At 41.5% G+C, this 24913-nt stretch overlaps 1 protein-coding gene across 1 annotated transcript; it reads right to left on the bottom strand.

Moving 5' to 3' along the window:
* Positions 1 to 13936: 13936 nt before the first annotated feature.
* On the bottom strand, positions 13937 to 24134 carry LOC127229538 (zinc finger and SCAN domain-containing protein 26-like). Its single transcript, XM_051194620.1, is given in 7 exon segments — positions 13937 to 14866; positions 14869 to 15390; positions 17676 to 17793; positions 17995 to 18312; positions 19125 to 19184; positions 19283 to 19358; positions 24026 to 24134. Coding segments are annotated over 6 exon segments (1395 nt in total). The 5' UTR covers positions 19298 to 19358; positions 24026 to 24134; the 3' UTR covers positions 13937 to 14504.
* Positions 24135 to 24913: the final 779 nt, after the last annotated feature.

Genomic DNA, 24913 nt, shown 5'->3' with positions numbered 1-24913 from the left:
CCTCAGTTTTCACCAGCATCTAAAAGGAAAAGAAAAAAGTGGATGAAGAACAAACAACGGTGAGTACTAAGAATTAAGAATGCACCCCACAGGTTCATAGATTTGAAGGCTTGGTCATCAGAGAGTTAAGCTACTTGACAGGGATTTGGCCTTGTTGGAGTAGGTGTGGCCTTGTCGGAAGAAGAGTGTCACTGGGGGTGGGCTTTAGTGCTTCAAAGGCCCAAACCAGTCCCAGTATCTCTCTCTTCCTGCTGTCTTCAGATCCAGATGTAGAGTTCTCAATTATTTCTCTAATACCATGTCTGCTTGTATGTTGCCGCCATGCTCCATCCATGAAGACAATGGACTAAACCTCTCGAACTGTAAGCTAGCCCCAATTAAATGCTTTCTTTTTAAGAGTTTCGCTGGTCATGGTGTCACTTCATAGCAATAAAATAGTAACTAGATAGAAGTTGGTCCTAGGGGGTGAGGTATTGCTGTGACAGGCCTGACCACGCTAATTATTGGTGGAATGTGTTCTTTGGGACCTTGGATTAGGAAAGCAGTTGAATGCTTTAAGTAGGGCTTCATGTTACATTTTAGTAGGAGCATGGAAGACAGTCATGCCAAGAGCAATTTATATTATGATGGTCTAGCCCAAGAGGATCCAGAGAAGATGATTAGTAAGTGGCCTAGAAATAGTTCTTGTGATACTTTGGTGAAGAATGTGGCTGCTTTCTATCCTTGTCCCAAAAATATGCCTGAGGTTAAATTGAAGAATTTTGGATTAATAACAGATTTCAAGACAGGCTAGCACTGATTCTGTTGTGTGGTGTTATAGTGGTTATAGATATATTAGTAATTATATACTTCATTATAGATCTTATGCATATCTATAATGAAAAGGAACAAACTGAGCAAGGAAAAAATACAGAATGTACAGTTTGAGGAGAAAAGGAGCACCAGGAAGTATAAAGGAGCTAAGTTCAGTACACAAGGAGATAAAAGTTTAAAGACAAATCCAACTTTAAATGGAATAAAGGGAGTGGTGTCTTTACTGTGAGAGCCCACTCAACTAAGCTTCCAACTTGCAAAAAGGAATTAAAGAAAAGCTTAGGCAGCGAGGGAAACCATCACAAGAGAAAGCTGGTAAAGCACGGCAAGTCTCAGCTGCAGAAGCAGAAGAACTTGGCAGCTTCAGGCATATGGTTCTGGTTTTAGAATCAAGGACACAAGGGCATTGGGGAATCCCCCTCTGTGGCTAAGGAAAGCTGTGGAGGCCAGGCATGTGTCAGGGGTGTCCCTGAACAGAGGCCCAGAGAGGCCACTGTGTGAAGCTGTGAAGTTGAGCCTGGATTTCAATGGAGACCCCAAGATGTTGGTGACGCCAGAGCTGTGGGACATCTGTTAAGGACAGCTACATACCAGGTGTGGAACCAGCCTGCGAGAGAAAGGAGTCAGAGATCTGAAGAACACTTTGACATCAGACATGGAGATAGAGTTTGGAGTTTGGACTGTTGGTTTTTAGTCTTGTTTTAGTACAGTATTTCTTCACTATGGCCCCTTTCCTCCCTTTTGGAGTGGTAATGTATATATTCTGTGCCATTGTATGTTGGATGTATGTGATCTGCTTTTATATTTTTTATTTTTCAGGGCATGATTGTTAAGAGATTGCCATGAGTCTCAGAAGAGACTTTGAACTTTGGGTTTGTGTGTGTGTGTGTGTGCTTTGAGACAAAGTTTCTATGTGTAGCTCTGGCTGTCTTGGAACTCACTCTGTAGACCAGGCTGGCCTAAAACTCAGAGATCCACCTGCCTCTGCCTCCTGAGTGCTGGGATTAAAGGTGTGCACCAACACCATCTGGCTGAATGTGGATTTTTAAATAATGTTGAAACTGTTACAGACTATGGGGACTTTTGAAGTTGAACTAAGAATATTTTTTGCATTATGATATAGCTAGAAGCCTTTGTGGGTGAGGGAGTAGAAGACAGTGGCTTCAATAAGAATGACCTCCATAGACTCATAGATTTGAATGCTTGGTCTTTGGGGAGTGGCTCTACTTATGAGGGATTAGGAAGTACAGCCTTGTTGGAGTAACTTTGGCCTTGTTAGAGAAAGGGTGTTACTGGGGGTAGGCTTTAAGGTTTCAAAAGCCAAACCAGTCCCAGTGTCTTTCTCTTCCTGCTGCCAGTGGATATGGATGTAGAACTCACAGCTACTTCTTCAGCACCATGTCTGCCTACATGCCACTATGCTCCCTGCCAAGATGACAGTGAACTAAATCTCTGAAACTGTAAGCAAGTCCCAATAAAAAGCTTTCTTTCATAAAAGTTGTGTCTCTACAGCAATAGAACATTGGCTAAGACAAATAGTGTTCAAGATGTTGAATATTATATTGTAAACCTGTGATGCCAGCCTCTCAGGGCACTTTGTGAACATGTGGGAATTTGAGGGTATAGTACTTATGTTCAGCACCAGTGCATTCCACTGCCATTCAGGGATGAGCCAACACTGGGCATCTGACAATGTGTAGGACAGCCCACACAGTAGCAGAACTGTCTCACATGGTGTAGGGCTTTGGCATCCCCTGCCATATCTACTCTGCACCAATACCCATCTACTGCATCAAACCTTCTGAAGGGACAACATTCAACTCACATGTTAGCTATGCTTCAGTGAAATTTCTGTCTGTTTGGTTTCTTATAATTTGATTCAATATTAATTTTCATCTCCTGTGCATATACACCTCTATCCTCTGACTTTCCTGGACTCCTCATATTATTCCTTCCTAATCTATGATCATTGATTATACATTTGTGCAAACATCTAACTACTTTGTCATTTCCTCAGGTATAATCATGTTGAAACCTTTATAGTTTAGAACATATACTTTAAATTCATATATGGATATATGAATTTATACCTATATATTTATGTAAATATATCTCACTGGTTTCTTTGTATCTGTGCCGCTTTACATGTACAGCAATTGGATTTGTATTTAAATTATGCATAAGTAGGTGGCCTTTTTCAGACAGGTAAAGTAGTTGATAAGAACATGAAGTATTAGGTCTGTCATGATTAACAAGCAGTCACAGAAAAGCAGAGAAGACAACACCAGAATGGCAGTGCCCTGAGAGGACAAATGGAACAAAAGATTTACATGGGGAGACCCAGCCTGCCCTGTGTCTATCTCCACTTATGCCTCTTTCTCTCTCCATATCTCCGAGACAGAGTATGACTATATAAACCATGCTGGCTTAACTTGCAGTGATCCTCCTGTCTCTAGTTCCCAAGTGCAGGAATTATAGATACATGCCACCAAGTCTGGCAAAATAGAGTCTTATACCATCTTCTTTACTCCTATACCTTGAGATCTGAAATGTGCCTCCAAAACATACAAAATAAGGCCAGGGCCATCAGTGTAGGCTGATAATCTATGACAAAGTGAATGTCAAGGGACTGCACCCCCTATAGGCTCTCAGGATGAGGATAGTGCACCAACAGAAGGGCAACAAACAGGTCAAGGGAAAGGAGGATCACCACGAAGGCCCCATAAACCTGGACAGATGCTCACCTGGAGCCTATGTGAATTAGACTGGGGCACTGCTGCATTGTCTGTGGAACTTCCTTCCTGGAGACAGGCTACTTTCCAAGGAGCACATCCTTTAAAGAGAGGAAACAAAAGTCCTACGCGAGACACTATTGCTTTTGTTTGGACTCAGTCTCCTAAAACTTCTGTTTCAAAACATCTAAACTAAGACACAGATTTTATCAACTGATATAAAAGTTACTCACAAACATAATACAAATTAAGATCATAGATAGAAGGGAAGGGAGGAAGAAGCTGCTGGTGCATGCTGCACTGGGGGACCATAGCTTACTATAGTCAATCCTTACACAAGACTTGTTCTCTTGGTATAAAACAGGCATAAGCTAGGCAAAAAAAAAAAACAATGATCAGGAACTTTACATTTTGGAAGTAGCTCTGAATCTGTTGGCCTTCAGAAAATCATTTAAAATGAATTTTGGTTTTGGTTGAAGGCATTGAGTAAGAAGGCTGAGTAGTTAGAGTCTTGTCACCAAGCCTTGGGGCCTGAGTTTGATCCTCAGGATCCACACATGGTGGAAGGACAGAATTGGTCCCCATAACCTGTCCTTTGATCTACCCACATTTGCCATGGCATGTGCACAAGCACCCACCCCCACCATACAAGCAAGATAAATAAATTGTTACAATTCTAACAGTTTGCAATTTTGTGTCATTTTAAAAACTTGCTTTGATATGGGAATGTACAAAATCACAGAACCTGCTGCTGGTCAAAAACACAAACTTGTATTTATAAAAAGAATAAGTAATGCATATTTAATGACTACCATGGTAATTAACATGAATGATAAATTGTATGCTTGAGTATAATATATTATTAATATACCAAGACAACATCTCACTATGTTCCTCAGGCTGGTCTTGAAGTCCTGGGCTCTGGTTAACCTTGGTGGTATATGCCGGTAAAGCCAGCACTTGGGAAGTAGAGACAGAGGATGAAGTGTTCAAGGTATAAAAAAGGCAAAAAGGAGGTGCCAGGGAGATGTCTCAGTGGGTAAAGGCTTGCTGCTGATGGGAGATGCCATTCTGTAAATATATTTCTCATACTGGTTAATGAATAAAGCACTGTTGGCTAATAGGAAAGGAAGATAGGAGGGACTAGGAGACAAGGAGGAAAGAGGAAGTAGTAAGGAGGAATCAAGATGGAGAGTTTGGAGAGAGCAGGACGCCAGCCGGCTCTCCGGTAAGATGAAAGCATGTGCAAATACACAGATCAACAGAAATGGGTTAATAATTAAGATAGAGCTAGCCGATGAGAAAGTAGTACCTGGCCAACAGCATTATATCAAATACAGAGTCTCTGTGTGTTATTTGGGGCTGGCGCGGTGGCGGGACAAGACCAGAGCAGCAGGTGGGCAGAAAAACCAAACTCCTTACATGTGAACCTGAATTTGATTCCCAGAACTGACACAGTGGAAGGAGAAAATTGAATCCTGCAAGTTGTCTTCTAATGTTCAGACTTGTGCCATGGCTCCTGTGAGCACACAAATACACACATATATGAGGGGACACATCTTTAATCCTAGTGAGTTGCAAGCCAGCCATGGCTACATATTGAGACCCAGACTAAAAAACAAAATAAAACAAGCAAGCAAACAGAAAACCCCAAACATCCTCCAACCAAAACAATAACAGCACACAGACACAGACCCAGACCTAGACCCAGACACACACACACACACACACACACACACACACACACACACACACACACACGGTGTTGTTGTTGTTGTTTGGTAGTGGTGGTGCACAAGATGATACTTTAATTACCTTGTACACAAAAACAAGAAAGAAAACCTTGAGGCTAGAGACAATCAGTTCTCTTCTAAGACAACCATGTATCTATCAGTGGCTTCCTCCCAGTGGCCTTACCAAGCTCACCCTTGAGCACTCACTGCTCTCTTCTGGGAGCTCTGGAGGGTCACATGTCAGGGAAGGGATGCCAGGCTGTAGGAACTGGAGGCCCTGAGACTCCAAAGACGCTCCATGGTACTCTCTCATCACTAGGTGCATGTCCTGTTCCTGAACATAGAAAGTGGCCTGGAGATAAAAGATTTACCTTGAAAAAGTTTCGTGGTGGGAGCCAGAGACTCTTATTAGGGAACATAGAACAAGGTCCATGTATCCCTCCAAGGAACATTCAAGAACTGACACACATTCATTCAGCCAATTAGCACAGCAAACTCATCCAGACAGGCCCTCCTCAGTATCTGGGGATTCACACATCAAGGCAGGCAAGACAGACGAAGGACCTGCTCCCAGAACACAGTGATTAGATGCATGCTTGACCTATAGGCAAGAATGTAATGAGGACTAGGGTTCCCACACTGTCTCAAATGTCTTCCACAAATTACAAAGTAACTGCAAAGGCGAAAAGGCAAATTCTCTAGAGGAGAAATCTTGACAAACTCTCCCATGACCTTGTGAGTAAAGGGCAAAATCATCCCTATGTGCCTGGGAAAAGACTGGCAGGAGAACAGACTGCCCTCTGTGGTAGATATCTAACCAAAGCGAACAACTTGGTGATCATATTCAATCTGTAAAAGCATTTCCTTGATCTTTATAAATATATACTGAAGTACTTGGTGGTAAAGGGCTATATTTACAATTAATTATCCATACTTAAGAGGGAAAAGGTCTGGATAAATGTGTATCCCTATGCAAAAAATAATGAATTTGGCTTGCTCAGGAATATGGATGGGGTAGGTGGGGCATGCCATGGAACTAGAGTTACCAGCAGTTAAATCTGCATGAAGAGTATTCAAGCACTCTATACTGTCTTTGCAGTCCTTCTCTCAATTATGAATTATGTCAGAATAAAAGGTTAAGCACCAGCAAATACACTTTCCTCATGCTATTTCTCCCACACTGGCACATTCCTTATTTTCCCACCCACATGTCTCCATGTTCTGAGGCTAGATTCTCCAGCAATGTTCCTGCCCATCACCACTCTGCAGACAATACATCTGTGCCCAGCCTTGGAGTTCTTTGGGCAGGATGGTCAAGAACTGCTCCAGCCCCAGCAGCTCCAGGCTCTGCTCCTTGCTGTGCATATCTGGCTGCAGCCACTGATGGTGAAGTTCCCGAAGCTGGGCCAGAGCTTCCAGGGGCCCAGAGGAGAGGACTCCTGGTAACAGAACTGCCGAAATCGCAAGCAGTAAAGTTCCTGAGTGAGGGCCCTGCTCTCCTGTGAGTTGCCTGGCTTCTCCCAGGTGGGATCCACCTTTGCTGTCATAAGGCTGTCTTCATTCTCAGGAGTGGAACCTGGCAAAGCTTCATACATGTTGAACTTGGAAGCTGCAGTAAGGTTCATTTGCTTGGTCTGTGAGTCAGAAATGGATTGCTAAATGAACATCTACAATGTAAGAAATGAACAGGACACTAAAGCCAAGAGTTTCAAGACTCTATGAAACATACTTTTATTTTTGTCTCCACTATGCCATGCCTATACAGTTCAATGCATCAAAATCATATGTTGAACACTATAGGAGGTGAGTCCACAGGTAAGGGCTATGCCACGAGGGATGAAAGGCTAACAGTAAGAATGACTGCCCAGGCATGACAGTGCATGCTTGAAATCCACTACTGTGGAGTAGTCAGCAAATAAATATAGGGTGCTAAATATAGAGACTCTGTTTCAGTGAAACCGAAAACAGCAAAACCTCCTAAATTAATAAACAGTAAGAATGTTTGAGTGTATTACACTTAAGCTAGAGAAGAGGGATAATTTAATACATGGGGAAACCAGACAGCTATCTTGGCAGAAACACATTACAGTTCAAAGATTGATATGCATTAAATGTTTCACTTTATGTGTAGATATGGTAGTGTTCTTCCAAACTTTCCAATCACCAAATGCCTTCTGCAGTAAGATCTTGCCATGCATACCTCCTATGTCTCAAATCTGTGCTGGCCTAAAACTTGCTTTGATAAACCGAGTGTGATAGATACGACACAGTAAAAGGAAATGGCCCTCTAGCTCTTGAGACACTAACATAACACAGCCACACTGTGAAGAAACACAAGCTGGTTATAGAGGTCTTTTGGGACCAGGACTTCTAAACCAAAGCCTAGCTGGGCCTAGAGCCGAGATAATTTATTAGCTAACACAGCTACATGAGTAACTCCAAGTAGGACCAGCAGTAGAACTGGGCAGTCGATTCATAGAACCCCAAAGAAAATGTTTTCATTATTAAGGTTTTATTATTTAAAAAAAAAATTGAACAACAGATCTGCAACATCAGACACATAGCAATTTCTCTATTTTTCCCTCATCTCACTCTCTCCTTTTGTGATCTCAATTTCAGTGTATCTGTTTCAAGGACATGTAGATAATTTTCTGGCTTTAGCTTGCCTTTGACTCCAGACTCACATCTTCCAGTGCCAGCAGGATGCCTTCAGTCTCATGCCTCTCCTGCATCATCACTTCATCACATATCAAAAGGAAAGCAGAGTCCTCACAGTGGAGCTCATTATATAATTCTCCATTCCTATTGATGTCAGCACTTTCCATGCATTTAGGCTTAACATTGGGTCCCAAATAATCAAGTTCCACTAATTATTTCTACAAAATGTCTTACAGGTATCCCTTCCTTCCTGCTCCTTTCATTGCCACTTTCATCCACTATTACAATAATTTTGTTTCTTATTTCTGACCTTTCATCATTGGATTAATATTTCCTAAAGCACAATTTTGATCATACTTCAACATGCCTCCTGTGTTAGTGTGAAATACATTTGTTATTTGCTGTTTTCTTGTAAGTAACTCTTAAAATTCTTTGGGTGGGATAAACTGTAAGTTAAATTGATGACCACTGAACAATTATTTAATCAATCATGCCTATATCATAAAATCCCCATTAAAACCCAAAAGGGCAGGGTCTGTGGCGCTTTCAAACATTTGGAGGTTGATGCCTCCACAGAGGGCATGGAAGCACCACGCCCTTAATCTTATTCTAGGAAATACAAGGGCACTTTCTGCTTCATCTGTATCCTTTGCAACATATTTTATATTATGCTTCCTGAGTCCTGTGAGCTCTGGGAGGGGTGGTAAAAAACTCCGGTTTCCAGCCATTGGGTCAGAAGCATAGGCAAGATAAACTGGAACTTACAATTGATGTTGAAAAATGGGAACTAGCCTTATGTCTTGTATACTTGAGCCTTAACATATAGGATCCATCCATCTACATTGAATTAAGGGCCATCAAATGATGTTTAGCAAATAATTGCTTGTTTGCTGGTGGGGGCAAGTCTCTATGATCTTTTGATGTCTGAGAAGTCTTTCACTCTGACTGTTGCAGTGTTAAAGAAGAGTGAAAACATTGTTTATCCTACAAATTGCCATTAAACATATGGGTGGTGCGGGAAGATGTAGGAGAGACCACCAGCATCAGTACCACCACCGAGTTTCAAACACGTCTCCTTGAACTTCAAACTCGCAGAATCTGATCTTACCTTCGTTTTACTTTTAGTTTACCACCAATTATATTCACCAATTATATTAAGCGCCCAATTATTTTCCACGTGTAAAGTTAATCCTGGAATAAAAGAAGTTAGTTCCTACCTACAAGAAAACCATGCACATCTCAATTCCTCATTCATAGCATGCTAACATTTCCCCTCTCCACTTTGCACTGGGCCATCCTTCCAATGTAATTTCCCATTGGCATGTGACCTACTCAGTATGTGTGTAATCTTCCGTGGTCACCCCTCAAACCTACTGGATGGATGAGGAAAACTAAGCCACACAGGTGGCAGAGCACAGGGAGGTGTATGCACTCCTTTATCCAACTTCTATTACAGATATTACAGTCATCCCTAACTCTAGCAGATCTCGGAATAGACTCTTCAAAGGCAGCACGCACCTGGTACCCAACAAAGACTGAAGGACTTCTTGACGAATGTAATACATGTACCTGAGGTGCTTTAGCCAGGGCTCTAGCGTGCCCAGACTCTGTGCTACGACTATATAAGCCAGCGCCTAGCGCACAGCAGTTAAGTACGTCTGTTTGCTGCTTTAAAGTTTAGGGGAACCTGTGCAACGAGGATGTGCCAAGTGCCAAAACGCGGAGCCAGGAGGCCAGAGCGCCACAGCCTGGCGGTGCTGCTGTTAGTCTGAGACCGCGATGATGCAGTTCGGAGGAGTCCAATGGGATGAGGGACAGGGGGCACTTCCTGCAGACGGAGCGGGGCACTTCCTGTAGATGGAGCTGGAGCCCCAGAGTCAACTTCCGGCTGCCGCTGTGCACTTCAGGGAGCGTGGTCCCAGGCTCTGATTCTCTGGTGGAGTTGGCTGGGCACCAGCCTCTACTGGTGGTTCCGAATCCCAACCACGTGTGCATTTCACAAACCATTTCAACCAAAATCCTGTGGGATGTACCTGAGGGAGAGCGCTTCCTTGACTTACTGACTGGGTTCAGTTCCCAACAACTAGAGAGGAAGAGTTTCTTCCCTAGACTGACTGACACCCGTAAAGACAAAGCTGAGCTACCCTTACCCGGCCTTGTGCGGAGAGCCACAAGAGTACAAAGGCACAAAGCCGCAAGGTGAGGAAGTATACAGATTTTATATGCGTGACAAGCCGCAGGTAGCATGAATTCAAGAATTAACCATATTTATTAACACGTATTTATTTTCTGTGTGTATGTTCGCAGATGGGTAGTTTGGAGGTCAGAGGACAACCTCACATTTTGTTATGTAGGTCCTAGGGATTGAACTCAGGTTGTCAGACTTGGCCGCAAGTGGCCTTACTCAAGGACCCATCTCCACAGTCTCCCTGTTTAATAAATTCTCAGAACAATCTTTGAAACATTTTGTTCAGAGAGTATATTAGCATTTGAAGCACTTACGGAAACCACAATCTAATTTTGCACTTTAGTTTTTTTTTCTGCTAGGGTAGCCTGGAATTTCTTCCATAGCGGCTTTAAAAAAAGAGTCTGTATGCGTGCTCATGAGCACGCACAGGTGCGTGTGGGTGTGCCGGCCAGAGGTATTCTTCACATTGATATTTAGACAAGATCTCTCACTGAATCTGGAGCTCACTGTTGCAGTTTCACTGGGTGGCCAGCAAGCTCCAGGGATCCCCACACCTCCAAGGGTATTATAGTCGTGCACTAACTACCACCTTTACCATTTACACGAGTCCTGGGAATCTGAACTCAGGTTCAAATGCTTGTGTCAGGCATTTTACCAGGTGAGCCTCTCCCAGCCCCATATGACTAATTTATAGACATCCCAACAATAGTACTTCATTGTATAGGTTACAATATATACTGACTATATCCTCATTAATATAGACTTAGGCTGTATTCTTTATAAGCAATGTTATGGGAAACACAATTCAAAATCTTTACATTCTTTTTAAAGCTTTAATTTTATTCAAAAATTCCTTTGAAACTTTATAACTCTTTACAGACTGTTTATAGTACTGTCAATATCAATATTTTCATAGTATTCTCTTTATACTATCAATAATTAAATTATGTTTTTACATTGTTTTAAATATATTTGTTGGGTAAATACAGCACACAGAAACTGACAAAAAGTAATGTACAATTAAAATTTTGATAGTTCTCTAACTTTTAAAGGCCATGCTGTTTAGGAGTAAAAGGAAATGTTAATAGAAAAGCCAAAAGAAAAGATCATCACTTTCACACAACCAGTGATAAATGGTTAATGAGCATGTAAAAAGATGTTCAACAGTAAAGTTTAAAGGAAGTTCTTAAATAGGCTCTATTTACTTAAGGACAGCTAGCTTTCTTCTGAGGTTTAGGAAATACAAAAGTGTTATAGATACTTACATGCAGGTTTTTGCATGGACACAAGAGGCAAACATCAAGGAGATTCATCAGATTCTAAGACTTTTATCTTGGGAGTGCTGGGGCCTAACCCAGCCCATGCACATGCTGTGCAAATGCTTGACCACTGAGATATATCTTTAGTGCTTGTGTTTTGAGATAGGGTCTTAATATGTAGCTCAGGCTGAGTTTGAACTTGTGGTCCCCCTGCTTCAGTCTTCTATGCAACACAATGCCAACTTCAAGGTTGTTTTTTGGTTGTACAGCATTACTATTATTGTAGGGCTGGAGAGATGACTTAACAGAACATACTACTCTTACAGAAGGCCAGAGTTCAATTCCCAGCACCCACACTGTGCAGTTCATTGCCTGTAACTCTAGCTCCCAGGGAGATCTAACAACTCTGGCCTACATGGACCGACCCCTCCCCTAACATAACTTAAAAGACATGTATCTATAAAATTACTAAACAAACAAAAAACAACACAAATTTTTATCATAATTCTAAGTGCATGATAGTATACACCTTTATTCCCAGCATGGGGGCAAGAGCTGAGGCAGAAGATAAGCTAATTACGAATTTATAAAGATATGACATAGACAGCTACTGTCTCCTCTCCTATTTGCTTATATTCTGCTTGCAGTGGAAAAGCCATATAACTGCATCTTCTATATATAGGAAAACTGAGTGGATGGTGATACCCAATCTTCTATTATACTCTGTATCTGGATATTAAAGGCAGGATACTACCCAAAGAGAAATGCCTGTCATCATGTAGAAAGCCTGGAACAAATATCTAAGTAATTCAGAATACATAGGGCTTCAAATTTTACATTTTTTCATTAAGAATGAGATATCCTATCTATATGCTTCCTTATTAAACTGAAAAGAATCTGTTTTAAATTTTAACATGAAGCTGTTTAGGTACTGACCTCAGTATATAGCCCTCAAATTATTTGGGAAAAGTATCCATGACATCAACTTAAGCTTGTTTGTAAAGGCTGAAGAAAAAAAATAGGTTTAGCTTTGCATGGTTTTCAGTATTTCAAAGCACTACATTTACTTCTCTTACACATTGGTTTCCCTACAGAAAATGGTATCGTTGCTTCTAGTCGGCTTCCTCAGTCAGACAGGCCAAGGACTGCTAGGTGTAATTCTGACATCTATCTCCCCCTTTATCCCTTTAGCTCTGCACAAAACAAGAACCTCTCCTGCTTCCTTTTAGTTTTGGCCTAAGATACACATGCTAAGTAAATTTGGGGAAAGCCGCTCACAGGGGGCTTACTGAGTCAAGAAGAACCTCTTTTTAACCTTCTTTTGTCCACACTTTGCATGTGATAGTTATAACTTCAGCAGTCATATGGCCTTAAAAACTGACAGCATGGGCTATGATGATGGAGCCCAAAGGCCAGAGATTCAGACTGTAGGGATAGCATGCATCATCTTTGACTCCAGCCTTTTCTATTGAACAAGAAAAGTATTTGTAAACCAAGTGGAGCAAAACCAAGTTGTAATCACTACAAGGGTCCATCTATTTTCCCAGAACGGCATGACTTAAGAAGCCTTTTTCTCGGAGAACTATAACCTGTGCTATTCCCAACCCAGAAGCAATGTCTACCATTCTGGTAATGTGCCTGGAAAGACTCCTCCAAGCTTACTTTTCATCACTAGCATCAATATGACAAAATGACCACAATCATCTTGCCAACCTAATTTTAACGGGCAAAATTATTTCAAAATAAATATCATTTAAAGTTAGCATCATTGGCATCAAAGGGAAAAAGTCATTTTCCCCAAGGGACATTCATTAAAAAGTGTTTTTCAAGCAGTCACTGTAATGGCCTAGAGTTGCCACATAAGAAAGCTGCTGCTTAGATTCAACACAGGACATTCAAATGACTCATAATGAGTCTTATGCATAGTTTAAGGAAAACTTTGATTTATAACTTAAACAATGTTGATACTGTGGTTCAAACAGGTAGGAAATGTAAAAAGACACGAGCTAATTCATGAGGGGCAGACTCCATAGTTAAACAGCAAAAAAAAATTCTGAATACACTTTCTGAAGTGTTATCACTGATAGTTCATGGGTAAAGTGGGTATAAGGCCACCATGTGGGTGAAACCAACAGAGAAAATGTTTAGCTAACCAATGTTAAGACTTTTGAGAATGTGTATTTCCAAGCAGTATCAGATTTATCTTGGGCTTAATTTTTAAAAACTTGTGTATGTGTGAACATATGTGGATCATTTGTGTACGTGAGTCTGAGGAGGCCAGTACAGGGTATCAGATCCCCAGGAACTGGAGTTACAGATGGTTGTGGACTGCTATGTAGGTGCTAGGAACTGAAAATGGATGGATCCTCTAAAAGAGCAGAGTGTTAACTGCTGAGTCTTTACTCAAGCCCCTTGGGATTTTCTTTTTCATGTGTGTGTGTGTGTGTGTGTGTGTGTGTGATGTTTGCATGTGTGGGTATTTATGTATATGGGTGCATGTGCACTTAAATCAACATTAGGAGTCTTCCTTGATCATTACACCAACTGCTTTCCAAATCCAAAGTTTGTTGATACAACTAGTCTGGCTAGTATTGCTCTAAAAATCCCATTTCTGCCTCCTGAGGGGTGGACCACAGGTGGGCCACTATACCCGTTTGACTTCTACATGGGAGCTGGGGATTCAAAACATTGTTCTTACACTTGCATAGCAATTGGTTTAACCACTGGGCCATTTCCTCAGCCCTCTTATTTGATAAGAGTCTTTTGCTTTAGTACTTGCAAATATATCAGTTTGCTCATTCTCTATAAATCTGTAGGCACTTGACTTGTTGATTTAAAAGATTTCATTCATACAGAAGGCTATTACTTAGAGATAAATAATCTTGTACTTAATCACATTAAAAGCTTTGAGATGTCCTGTAGTGAAGAACTGTTTAACTCCAATCCCACAATCTAAAGTGAAATTATTATTGTCTAATTATGGCTTTAAGTAAAATAAAGGAGAGGGAAGCAATGGAGGCAAACAGCTTCCAATTTGGCCTCCAAGAATTCTGATGCCATGGTGACTTTTTACAAAGCACTGTTTGCTTGTCAAATAACTTTCTGATATCAGAGAAGCTCATCAAGCCACTTTGTTTTTGTGGTGATGTCTCTGATGCTGAAAGAGACCTGACTTCTGCCTGAAAGCTTCTTTGCATTCACTACACTGGTAGGGTTTTTCTTCATTGTGGATTCTGACATGCTGATCGAGGTGTGAGTTTAAGCGGAAGGCTTTCTGACATACTTTACATTTGAAAGGTTTTTCTCCAGTGTGAATCCTGTGATGTCGAATAAGGTCTGAAGTCAAACTGAAGGCTTTCCCACACTCATTACAATAATGCCTTTTGAAGCGACCATGGATTTTCTGATGGTGGGAGAGGAGTAGGGCCTTACTAAAGACTTTTCCACAATCCTTGCATTTACAGGGCTCCTCCTGATTGTGAGTTTTTGGTGTCGATTAAGATGAGAGCTTCGCCTAAAGTTCTTTCCACAATAGATACACAGAAAGGGTTTTTCTCCAGTATGGATTCTGAGATGCTCCAAAAGACCTGCATTCTGGCTAAAGACTTTTCCACACTCTTTGCACTTGTAAGGCTTCTCACCAAGATGGATTTTCTGATGTCTGACGAGGTGTGAACTCCTCTGAAAGACTTTCCCGCACTCGTGGCAGAGGTGACCTTTTTCTCTAGAGAGGACTTCTGGATGTTCAGTAGGAGTAGAACTCTGACACACTACAGATTCACAAGACTTTTCTCCTGCATGTGCCCTTTCATGTTCAGTCATGTCTGAGTGCTGGACAAGTCCCTCCTTAGTTTCCAAGCATTGGCTGCTAGCTTTCTCCTTGGGCATGGCTGGTTGCTTTTCCAAGTGGGCCTCAATGGGTTCAGATGTTGTACAAGATGATTCTATTCTTCCACAAGAGTCTGTCCTTACAATGAGTTTTCCATGATCATTCCTTGTTTCCTTACCTGAAACATTAAATATATATATATACATCACTACTTATTTCATTTCTGGTGGTCAGGAAAGGGAATCTGCAAATAGGAAGAAATATTTAAATCAAGTCATGTGTATAAATTTAAAAGAATTAAAAGAAAACATTTCATGTGTATCACATGCACACAGTGCCCATGGAAACCACAGGAGTATCCAGTTCCCTGGAACTGCAGTTACAGATGTTCGGAACTGCAATGTGGTGCTGGAAACTGAAACTAGGTCCACTGCTAAAGCAGCCAGTGCTCTTAACACTTGAGCCATCTCTCTAGTCCCCACAAAGTTCTCACACACACACACACACACACACACACACACACACACACACACACACACACACGGAATGGTTTATAAGAAACTGTGATTTTGATTTTTAGTTTCTCTTGAGGAAAGGTTTCAATATGCAGAACAACGTGGCCTAATATAAACCCCTCTTCCTCAGCCTCTCAAGTCCTGAGATTTATAGTCTTGTGCCAGCTATCCAGCTTGACATCCAAGAAATAGTTAACTATGATTGGCTTGGGGGAAGGATAAAAGTCATGGTGGGAGGTAACTTACTTTAAATGTTCTAAATTGTATTATATGATATATGTCACAGACAGAAGCTACTAAGCATGACTGTATATTCTTGATCATGATTTGTCATATGGGGAACAAGAAACATAAAACTGTAAAACTGGGTCACCAGAGACAATCACAGCACAAAGGGATGGTACTTTGAAAACTGAAAATGTGTTGGCATAGTGACAATTTATCATGAGTAGAATGTAATCTTAGGAAAGTAGTTTAAGTCCTTATCAATAAATCAACAGCGCTAAGACCACAAGACCTTGAGAATAATGAATCTGCAAAAACATTACATTGTTGAAATATGAAAGCTGGGTGGTGGTGGCACATGCCTTGAATCCCAGCACTCAGGAGGCAGAGGTAGGTGGATCTCTGTGAGTTCAAGGCCAGCCTGGTCTACAGAGCGATTTCCAGGACAGGCTCCAAAGCTACAGGGAGACCCAGTCTCAAAAATAAACAAACAACAAAAGTATCTCCCTCCAAGAAGGGAACAGAGGTTCCTTAACCTACTCATATGTTGCAAGTTTTTCTAAAATACTAAACAGGAAAGAAGACAGCTGATGTAAGCTTTAGAAATAAGAATAGCCAATCATTAGTAGATACTGTTTACTGAGGGTTGGGGACTGTAATAGAATCAAAGCACAATACAAAATCCTGCCCTTTAATTGTGGAAAGAGGAAAAGAGAAGTAAGCCAGAAACTACAACCTGATATAACATAACTGTACATGTGGAACACTGACCCAGATTCAGAGGAAGGATAAAGGGAGAGCAGGGGAGTTGAAAAAGTAGGGAATATAATGAATGAGGCAGAAGAGACCTAGAAGAGAGAAACTAGAAGGAGGAAATGGGCAATGAAATAGGGCATGTCAGAAGTGCCTGTGAGTGGGAGGCACAGGACATCTTGTTATTGAACTGGGGGATAGGGGTGGGGTGCTGCATCTCTTTGTTCCTCTCCCCAACATGGCCACCATTTTTAGATGTCAAAAAAAGGAACAGCATTACCTAGTTTACTAAGGGTTTTAAGGAAGGGGAAACAATACATTTGTATTTAAGCAACAGGAAAGAAAAGAAGGTAACTTAATGGAAATATCAAGAAGACACTTTGGGATTTCAAGCCAAGACTAGTCTACATATTTGCCCAGGAAGACCCTATGTGTACACACACACACACACACACACACACACACACACACACACACACACACACACACACACACACAAAGACACTAAATGGGGAAGGGAGAAAGAAAAGGGTTGTATCACACTAGAAAGAGAAAAATACACCGATTAGAACAGTAGCAAAGGAGAACCCACAACAAAACAAAACATCTAACAAAAACAAACAAAAAAACCCACACCAATTAATCGCCCATCACTTCCATTTACAGTGACTTGAAGGAGGTAAGAACATAAGGAAGGTCCAGGTCCAGATCCACTCCTCCTTGGTGTGTTGTTGATTTAAATTGTTTAGAGTGGTTGATCTTTCAATTCTTGACTGTAGTACTGACTTAAGTTTATGGTATATACAAAAAAACTCACTGTCTAGTGAAGCTACAGTGTGGATTGTATATATAAGTTATAGCCACAACAGTTTTGATAAAATCAAAACACAAAAAGCTAAGAGTGCCAAGGCAGAGAGCACTGTGTGGTCTACAATACCTCAAATTCGAAAGGATGCCATTTAGTTCTTACCCTTCTCCTTCTCAGGCTTCTGCACCCCATGCTCAGGCAGGACCAGTTGCTGCTGCACTTCTTTGGGAGGGACTGTCCCTCCAACCAGTACAGTCTGTCTGCTTCCTTGGGTTGGCTCCTAGAGATAAGTACAGTTAATTAGGAAAATGGTTTACAAAGACCAGCTTCGGTGTTAGAAAAGAGGGGATGGCAAGGGTGAGGTGAAGCTGATACTGAACAGCAGTGAGCAGTGCCCCTCCCACTGCTGTGCTCATGTCCACCTATGTGACCTGGGGGTTCACTTCTTACTTTCCTGCAAAAGGACACCTGTACCCCTTACCTTCTGTTGTCCTGCTTCTTCACGGTCTCGCTGCAAATCTTCTAGTATTCCCACCAGGTCCTCCCCAGTCTCTGGGTGGTGCTCGAGCACCTGGACCAGCAGATCTCTTGGCAGGATGGTCAGGAACTGCTCCAGCACCAGCAGCTCCAGGATCTGCTCCTTGCTGCGGGTCTCAGGCTGCAGCCACTGTCTGCAGAGCTCCCTGAGTCGGCGTAAAACCTCTCGAGGTCCAGTGCTTTCCTCATAGCGCAGCTGCCTGAACTGTTTGCTCAATGGTTCCTGCCCAAGGCCTTTTCTGTTTCCTTGAACTTTGAATCCCTGTTCCCAAGCACAGTAGTTTTAACAGTGGCTTAAAGCACAGACTCATCTCTTTTGCTACCTTAAACTTTGAGTCAGATTTCTACTTAGCTCTGCATGCATGCATATATATAACCTAGTCATTTAAGGAGTGTCTCTCTGATAATTCACAAATAGCTTGACAGTCTCTAATTTATCTAGCCTTGCTAGTACCTCTACTCCTCTTCTTTTCTTTTCTTTCTTTGAGACAGGATCTCTCGCTGGCCTGTAGTTTGGTTTGTAAATCGGGCTGGCCCCAGAGAGATCTACCTGCCACTGAGTGCTGGGATTAAAGTCCTAAATCACAATGCACAGCTTCTAGTCCCCCTTTAAGGCTAATGTCACCAAGATAAGAATAACTAAGTCCTTTTCAAGAGACTAAGAACTTTGCCGACAGACCACCCGTGCTAGGATCCACAGGCACCAGCATTGGCTGCCTCAGCTGTAATGATTCTGTTGGAGCTAGCAGGACCTTACAGAACCAGCATGAAATAATGACTGATCAGTTTGTCCAAGACAGACTGACAAGGCTATGTATGCTATCTGCCTCTCTTCCTCTCAGCTTTTGTACATTTAATCCTGAAACTCTAGTCAGGGCCCTAAGATAGGGATTAGGGCACCATTGTCCTGTTTCTTTCCAATATGGACATGCTAAGTAATAAATTCCTTTCTTATTTCACTACCACTCCACCTCTCTCACTAGACTGAGTGGCAAGTCACTAAATTTAGTCTGTTAGGACCCCCAAGGTCAGACCTCTGATTCCATGAATAGGAATGATCCCCTCATTCATTACCTGAAGCTCCTCCTTCAGACTCAGAGGAGACAAAGAGTATGCACGCTTGCTAGGGTGAATCTGAGAAGAGGTATGTGTGGAACAGAATATGATCAGAACATGTTGAAAACTCTCAAAAGAACTTTTAAAAAGAAGAATGCACATGAATACACACTCACCAAGGCCAGTGCCATCCCTTGCTTCAGGTACTTTGTTTTGGAGAACTTTCTTTTGAGTGTATCCTGAAGGACACTCCTAAAAACAGAAGTCACAGAAACAGCAATGCTAGCTGTGATGTTATTTTGTTTATGCTCTAATAAATAAAGCTTGTCTGAGGATCAGAGAACAGAGCTAGCCATACTAGTTAGCCACAGAGGCCAGGCAGTGGTGGCACACACCTTTAACCACAGCACTCCAGAGACAGAGTCAGGTGGATCTCTGTGAGTTCAAGACTACCCTGAGCTACATGAATTTGATCCAGTATAAAAGAAAAAAAGAGCTCCCACGAAGGTGGTCCCAGCATTTGGGATCACACATCTCTAATCCCATCACTAGGGAGGTGGAGATAGGAATGATATAGCTGGAGGAACATAAGGTGCGAGGAGACAGGAGCTCATGACAGTCAGTCTGAAGCAGACTGAGGCAGCAGTCTGAGGACAGGATCACCCCTTTGGTCTGAGCATGGGTAGAGGTAAGAACTCTAGTGGCTGGTCACTTCTCTAACCATTCAGCTTTCACCCCCTAGTTTTTATTATTCCATGCTACAGCAACAAATGATCTTTTCCTTAGGATAGTTTTCTCCAAAACATTTATTCCAAAGTGTATATAAACAAAGTGAGAAAACTTTTATAAGGATACCACACAACCTAGCTACAATAGTAAGAGGTTTGAAAAAAAAAAAAAAAAATCACCAGTTTTTGTTTGTTTTCAAGATGGGGTTTCTCTGTGTAGCTTTAGAGCCTGTCCTGGAACTCCTCTGTAGACCAGGCTGCCTTGAACTCGAAGAGATTTGCCTGACTCTGCCCTCCCAAGTGCTGGGACTAAAAGGGTGCACCACCAATGCCCAGTTTGAAAAACTTCAATTTTAAACTCTCAAAATAAACAATTGAGAACCACAAGTGAATGTTAAAACCACTGGGGCAAAAGAGAGAAGAACAGAATGTTCAGTGTTAACTACCACACTGTGTAGCTGCAAACATGACCAAATGATCAAACTTAGCAATAAGATACCAACACCAACTATCTTATCACCTATGGAATACTTTTAATAATGGAATACTTTTAATAAATATTATTTATCATGAATTTACGGAGGAAACCTTTTCAGAAATCCAGAACTCTAGTCCATCTACAACAGGGATGGATCCAATTTCCCCAAAACACAGAGCTAATGACACTGGGAGGTTAATGTTCTAGATTAAGGAGATACAACTAAAGAAAACATAGGAAATTGGTGCTTGCATTAAAAACAAAACACCAAACATCTAAAACCAGGCCTATACTCCAATACTCCACAGGCTGAGGCAGAAGGCTTGCATGTTTTGAGGCCATCCTAGGCTACATAATGGGATCCTGCATTCATAAATAATGAAATTTAAAATCTACTACTAGTATTCTTATTTTGTTTGTGATATGGTCTTGCTATGTTACTCAATGCAGCCTCATATATGTAAGCTGAAACAGTCCTCTCTGTTTCAATTTCTCTCTCAAGTAACAAGGATGTGAGAGGCTTACACCACCATTTGCTATTAGGAGAGGTTGAAAAAGTCCAAGAAAGTGATGCTTATTAGCAAGTAAATGTAGTTTGGTATTATGGTGCCTAATTTACTCTTGGACACATGGTATGAAGATATTTGGTCCAACATTACTTTAGATGTTTCTGTGTTTTGGGATGAGATTTAATATTTAAATTAATGGACTGTAAACTAGTAAAACAGATTGTCCTTCATACTGCAGTGGGTCTCCCCAGATCAGGTGAAGGTCTGAGAACAAAAAGACTGATCCCCTTTCAATCAAGAGACTTCTTCTCTAACAGCTTTCCAAATCAGATACCAGTGTTTTACTTCTGCCTTCAGCTCTGGAACGAGACTTCTATTCTTCTGGGTGCTAAGCCTCTTGTCTTCAGACTTGAACTAAATAATCAACTTTTTGGTTCATAGGTGTTTGACTTTCACCAGAATTAAATCATTTGCTGTTTTATTTTTGGCATGTTAATTCCCCCTGAAGATCTTACGACTTGATAATCATGAGACAATCTTTATAATTAGTCTTTGACTTTTTTCCTATTCTTCTTAAAATAAGCATTTATTAACTATGCACAACAATGAATTTCATTATGGAGTGTCATACACATGTATTTCGATCAATTGCCCTCCACCCCCACAATGATCCTTTTCCCAAACAGTCCCCCTTCTACTTTCATTTTTTAAAATAAGTCTCTTTTTAGACAACTACTAACCAAAATATAAAAACAGGTCCCAAATATAAAAACAGGTCCCATTTCTTTAAATAACTCTAATGAAGGGGCTGAAGAGATGGCTCCGTGGTTAAGACAACAGCCTACTCTTGCAAAGGGTACCACTGAGGCCTCCCGAACCCTTGCTAGGTGGCTCACAATAAGGGCAACTTCAGCACCAGGAGGTCTGAGTACCTTTCTGGCTTCCATGGACAAGTATACTCCAGTGCACATACCCAGACACATATAGACAATTTAAAAGCCAAATCTTTTTTTTAAAGGCAGTAAGAACTCTAGTACTGGCATAACACATAAATTAGTGGTGACTCTAATTAATCAAATTACACATGTGTTTAGTAATTGGATAATTAGATGAAATATATTATTAAATAGATAAGTAATTATATTAAAAATGTGATTAAATTTAAGAACACAATACACTGTAGTTTAACCTGTCTTTGGGAAGGTCCAGCTACCTTGAGATTTAAGCCAGAAAACTGACCATTCCTTCCTCCTCCTTTCATACTGTTTGTATATAATTAATCAAGTTGCTTTTAAAAAAATTACATGTCTGGGTGTTTTGCCTGCATGAATGTCTGTGCATCACTTGTGTGCCTGAAGAGAGCCAGAAAAGGGTGTAGATCTCTTGAAACTGGAGTTATCTACCAATGGTTGGGCTGCCATGTGTGTGCTGAGAATTGAATCTCAGTCTTCTAGAAGATTGGCTAGTGCTCTTAACTGCTTTGTCATCTCTCCTACAGTTCCCAGTTCTTTTGATTCTACAGCTTCATATCCCTCAAATACATCCTTCTTGTAGTTTCTTGATGACAAGGTCTCCCACTTGGACTACTGTAAATCAGCAATCCTCAACCTGCCAGTCTTGACTCCTTTGGCAAAACAGTTACACTACAATTTAGAATAGCAGCAAAATTAAAGCCACAAAGAATCAATGAGAATAATTTTATGGTTCGAGGTCACCTTAACATGAGAATTGTATTAAAGGGTTGCAGCATTAAGAAGGTTGAGAACCACTGTTCCATCTGGTCTTCCTGACATCAACCTATTTCCCACAGTGCAACTGTGATCTTCCTAAGGAGCAAATGAAGCATAGCTCCCTTGTGCATGTTGCACATAATGACTTGCCATCACCACTAAGATCAAGTTTAAAACATTTAATATGGCCTAAACTTTTCTTAAGCTTTAATGAATGGGTTCTTATAAATCTCACTCTTATATGGAAAAAACCTTAAATGTTTTTCTTCTTATTAATGACCAGTCAGTCACACCTCATGTCTCAGCATAATAAACAAGCTGAAAGAGTTTCTCCACCTGCTTTTCACTCACTAATTCAATCTCCATAGAAACCCATTAAGAACTACTTTTAACCTTGTACTGCAGACAAAACCTGACATGGAGAGTTGAGGAATTGACACAAGGTCTTAAGGCTGAGCTTCATATCTTTTGATTAAAAAAAAAAAAAAAAAAAAAAAAAACAAACAAACAACAACAAAACCAAAAAAACCCCACAAAAACCAAAACAGAAAACATCAAAAAAAAAAAAAAAAAAAAAAAACCCAACCAAAAAAACCCCAAAACCTGTTTTTAACCCATAGACTTAAAATTTTGAATTTATTTTTCCTTTTCTGCTGTGTGCATCTGATCCAGAAGCCAATGCTGTGGGCTCCATCCAGCCCCAACGCCCACAACAGTCTACACTTCCCACCAGAATTCCTGCCAATTTTCCTCTAAGGGTCTCACTCTGTAACCACTAAAGGCAATCCTCCTGCCTCAGTATCCCAAGTGCTAGGGTTATAGGTATTAGCTATTTCATTTCTGTCCGCCCTCCCATCTATTCCTATTGTGGATTTCCAATTAACAAATGTTTCTCCCCAAAACCAAGTTCCTCACACACCAAGTGCCCAGGTTTCCTTCCCGGTAATATTATTGACTGCGCTCGAAAACATCCTGGTGACCTTGTTATTCCCTAAATAAGGGAAACAATCTCCAGCTTTCGGGCCTAATGTGTTCGCTGTTCTCTCGCGCATGCCTCTTAAAGCCACCTACGTCTATCCATCTATCTCCGATTATCTACTCAAATATTCTGTTTACTTACAGTGGAAACTACTTAAACATGCAGCAGAAGCCATGTGTGGCAGCGCCAGCCTATAAGCTCAGCGCTTGGTTCAAATCAAGGGTATCCTCCGCCAAAGGAGTGAGGCCAATATGGGCTTTACGAAACGTCCTCAAAACTAAAAACAACCAACAAAATAAAACCGACAGAAGCCAGGCGTGTTGGCTCACGTTTGTAATCCCAGGCAGGAGGATATTCAGGAGTCTGAGGTCAGCTTAAGCCATACCGTGCGTTCCAGGAAAAGCACGAAAATGCCTCAACAACAAACTGCGAGCTTACTACGTCCTCAGCTTCATCCCTCTCCCACGCCCGAGAACCGTAGCTTCCGCCACGCACCCTTCCTGGATTTCCCAGCTCCGAGGTGTGGATCGCTTCCGTGTGCCAGCCAGACACGCCGCTCCAGAGGCCCAAGGTTGCCGTTCTGACCCCGCTGGAACCCGATCACCTTACGTCCTCTCGCCCTGGCCGCAGGGTCAGTCACATGTCCCCTCAGTGGTCCAGCCCTGTAGCTTCCGGCTCCACTCTAGGACGGTGGGAGGACCATGACTCGACTCTGTGGTGCCCTATCTGGGTTTAGTTGAAACATTCCATTTACACGAAACAGGCCACTTCATTGGACTATTTTCACATACAGCGTCATTTCTTACGGGAACAGTAAGACTCTCACTGTAACTCCTGCCACCAAGAAATGGAGACAGGAATAGACTCTTTAAGTTGGGCTTTAGTCAAACGCTGGCATGATCATGAAGGCTTCCAAAGAAGCCACCTTAATACCCCACCTCAAACCAGAAGTTTTCTAGCGAGGCAAACTAAGTTAATCATTAGTGCTCAAGTTAATTCTTTGTCCCCCACCTTTTCACTACCGAGTTCCAAAGACTCCTATCTGTGTCTCCCCTCTTGTTTGACTTCTGAACCTAGGCATCCAACAATGCTTAGTCTGGTTAATGTCCCATGGTGTCAGATATGAGCTCTGCAGTCCCCTAGGCCAATGGGATGTAAGGTTAACTCAGAACAAACACAGCATTAAGATGGCTTGTGTGCAGATTAACTCAAAACAAACGAAAACATTTTGTTTAAGTACAGAGTCCTTCCTATAGTGTCTGATACAAAGTCCCCTACCATCGTCCTCTCCCCACCATTCTCCATTATTATCCATTGACTTCGATAAATGGGATACAGTCTGAGGTTCATCTCCAATCATCAGAGTGAGAACTCCCAATAGGA

This window comes from Phodopus roborovskii, unplaced genomic scaffold, assembly GCF_943737965.1.
Source record: "Phodopus roborovskii unplaced genomic scaffold, PHOROB, whole genome shotgun sequence".
In the NCBI taxonomy this organism is placed as follows: Eukaryota; Metazoa; Chordata; class Mammalia; order Rodentia; family Cricetidae; genus Phodopus; species Phodopus roborovskii.
The sequence above is the reverse complement of the archived record's forward strand: the minus strand, read 5'-3'. Positions and strand labels throughout refer to the sequence as shown.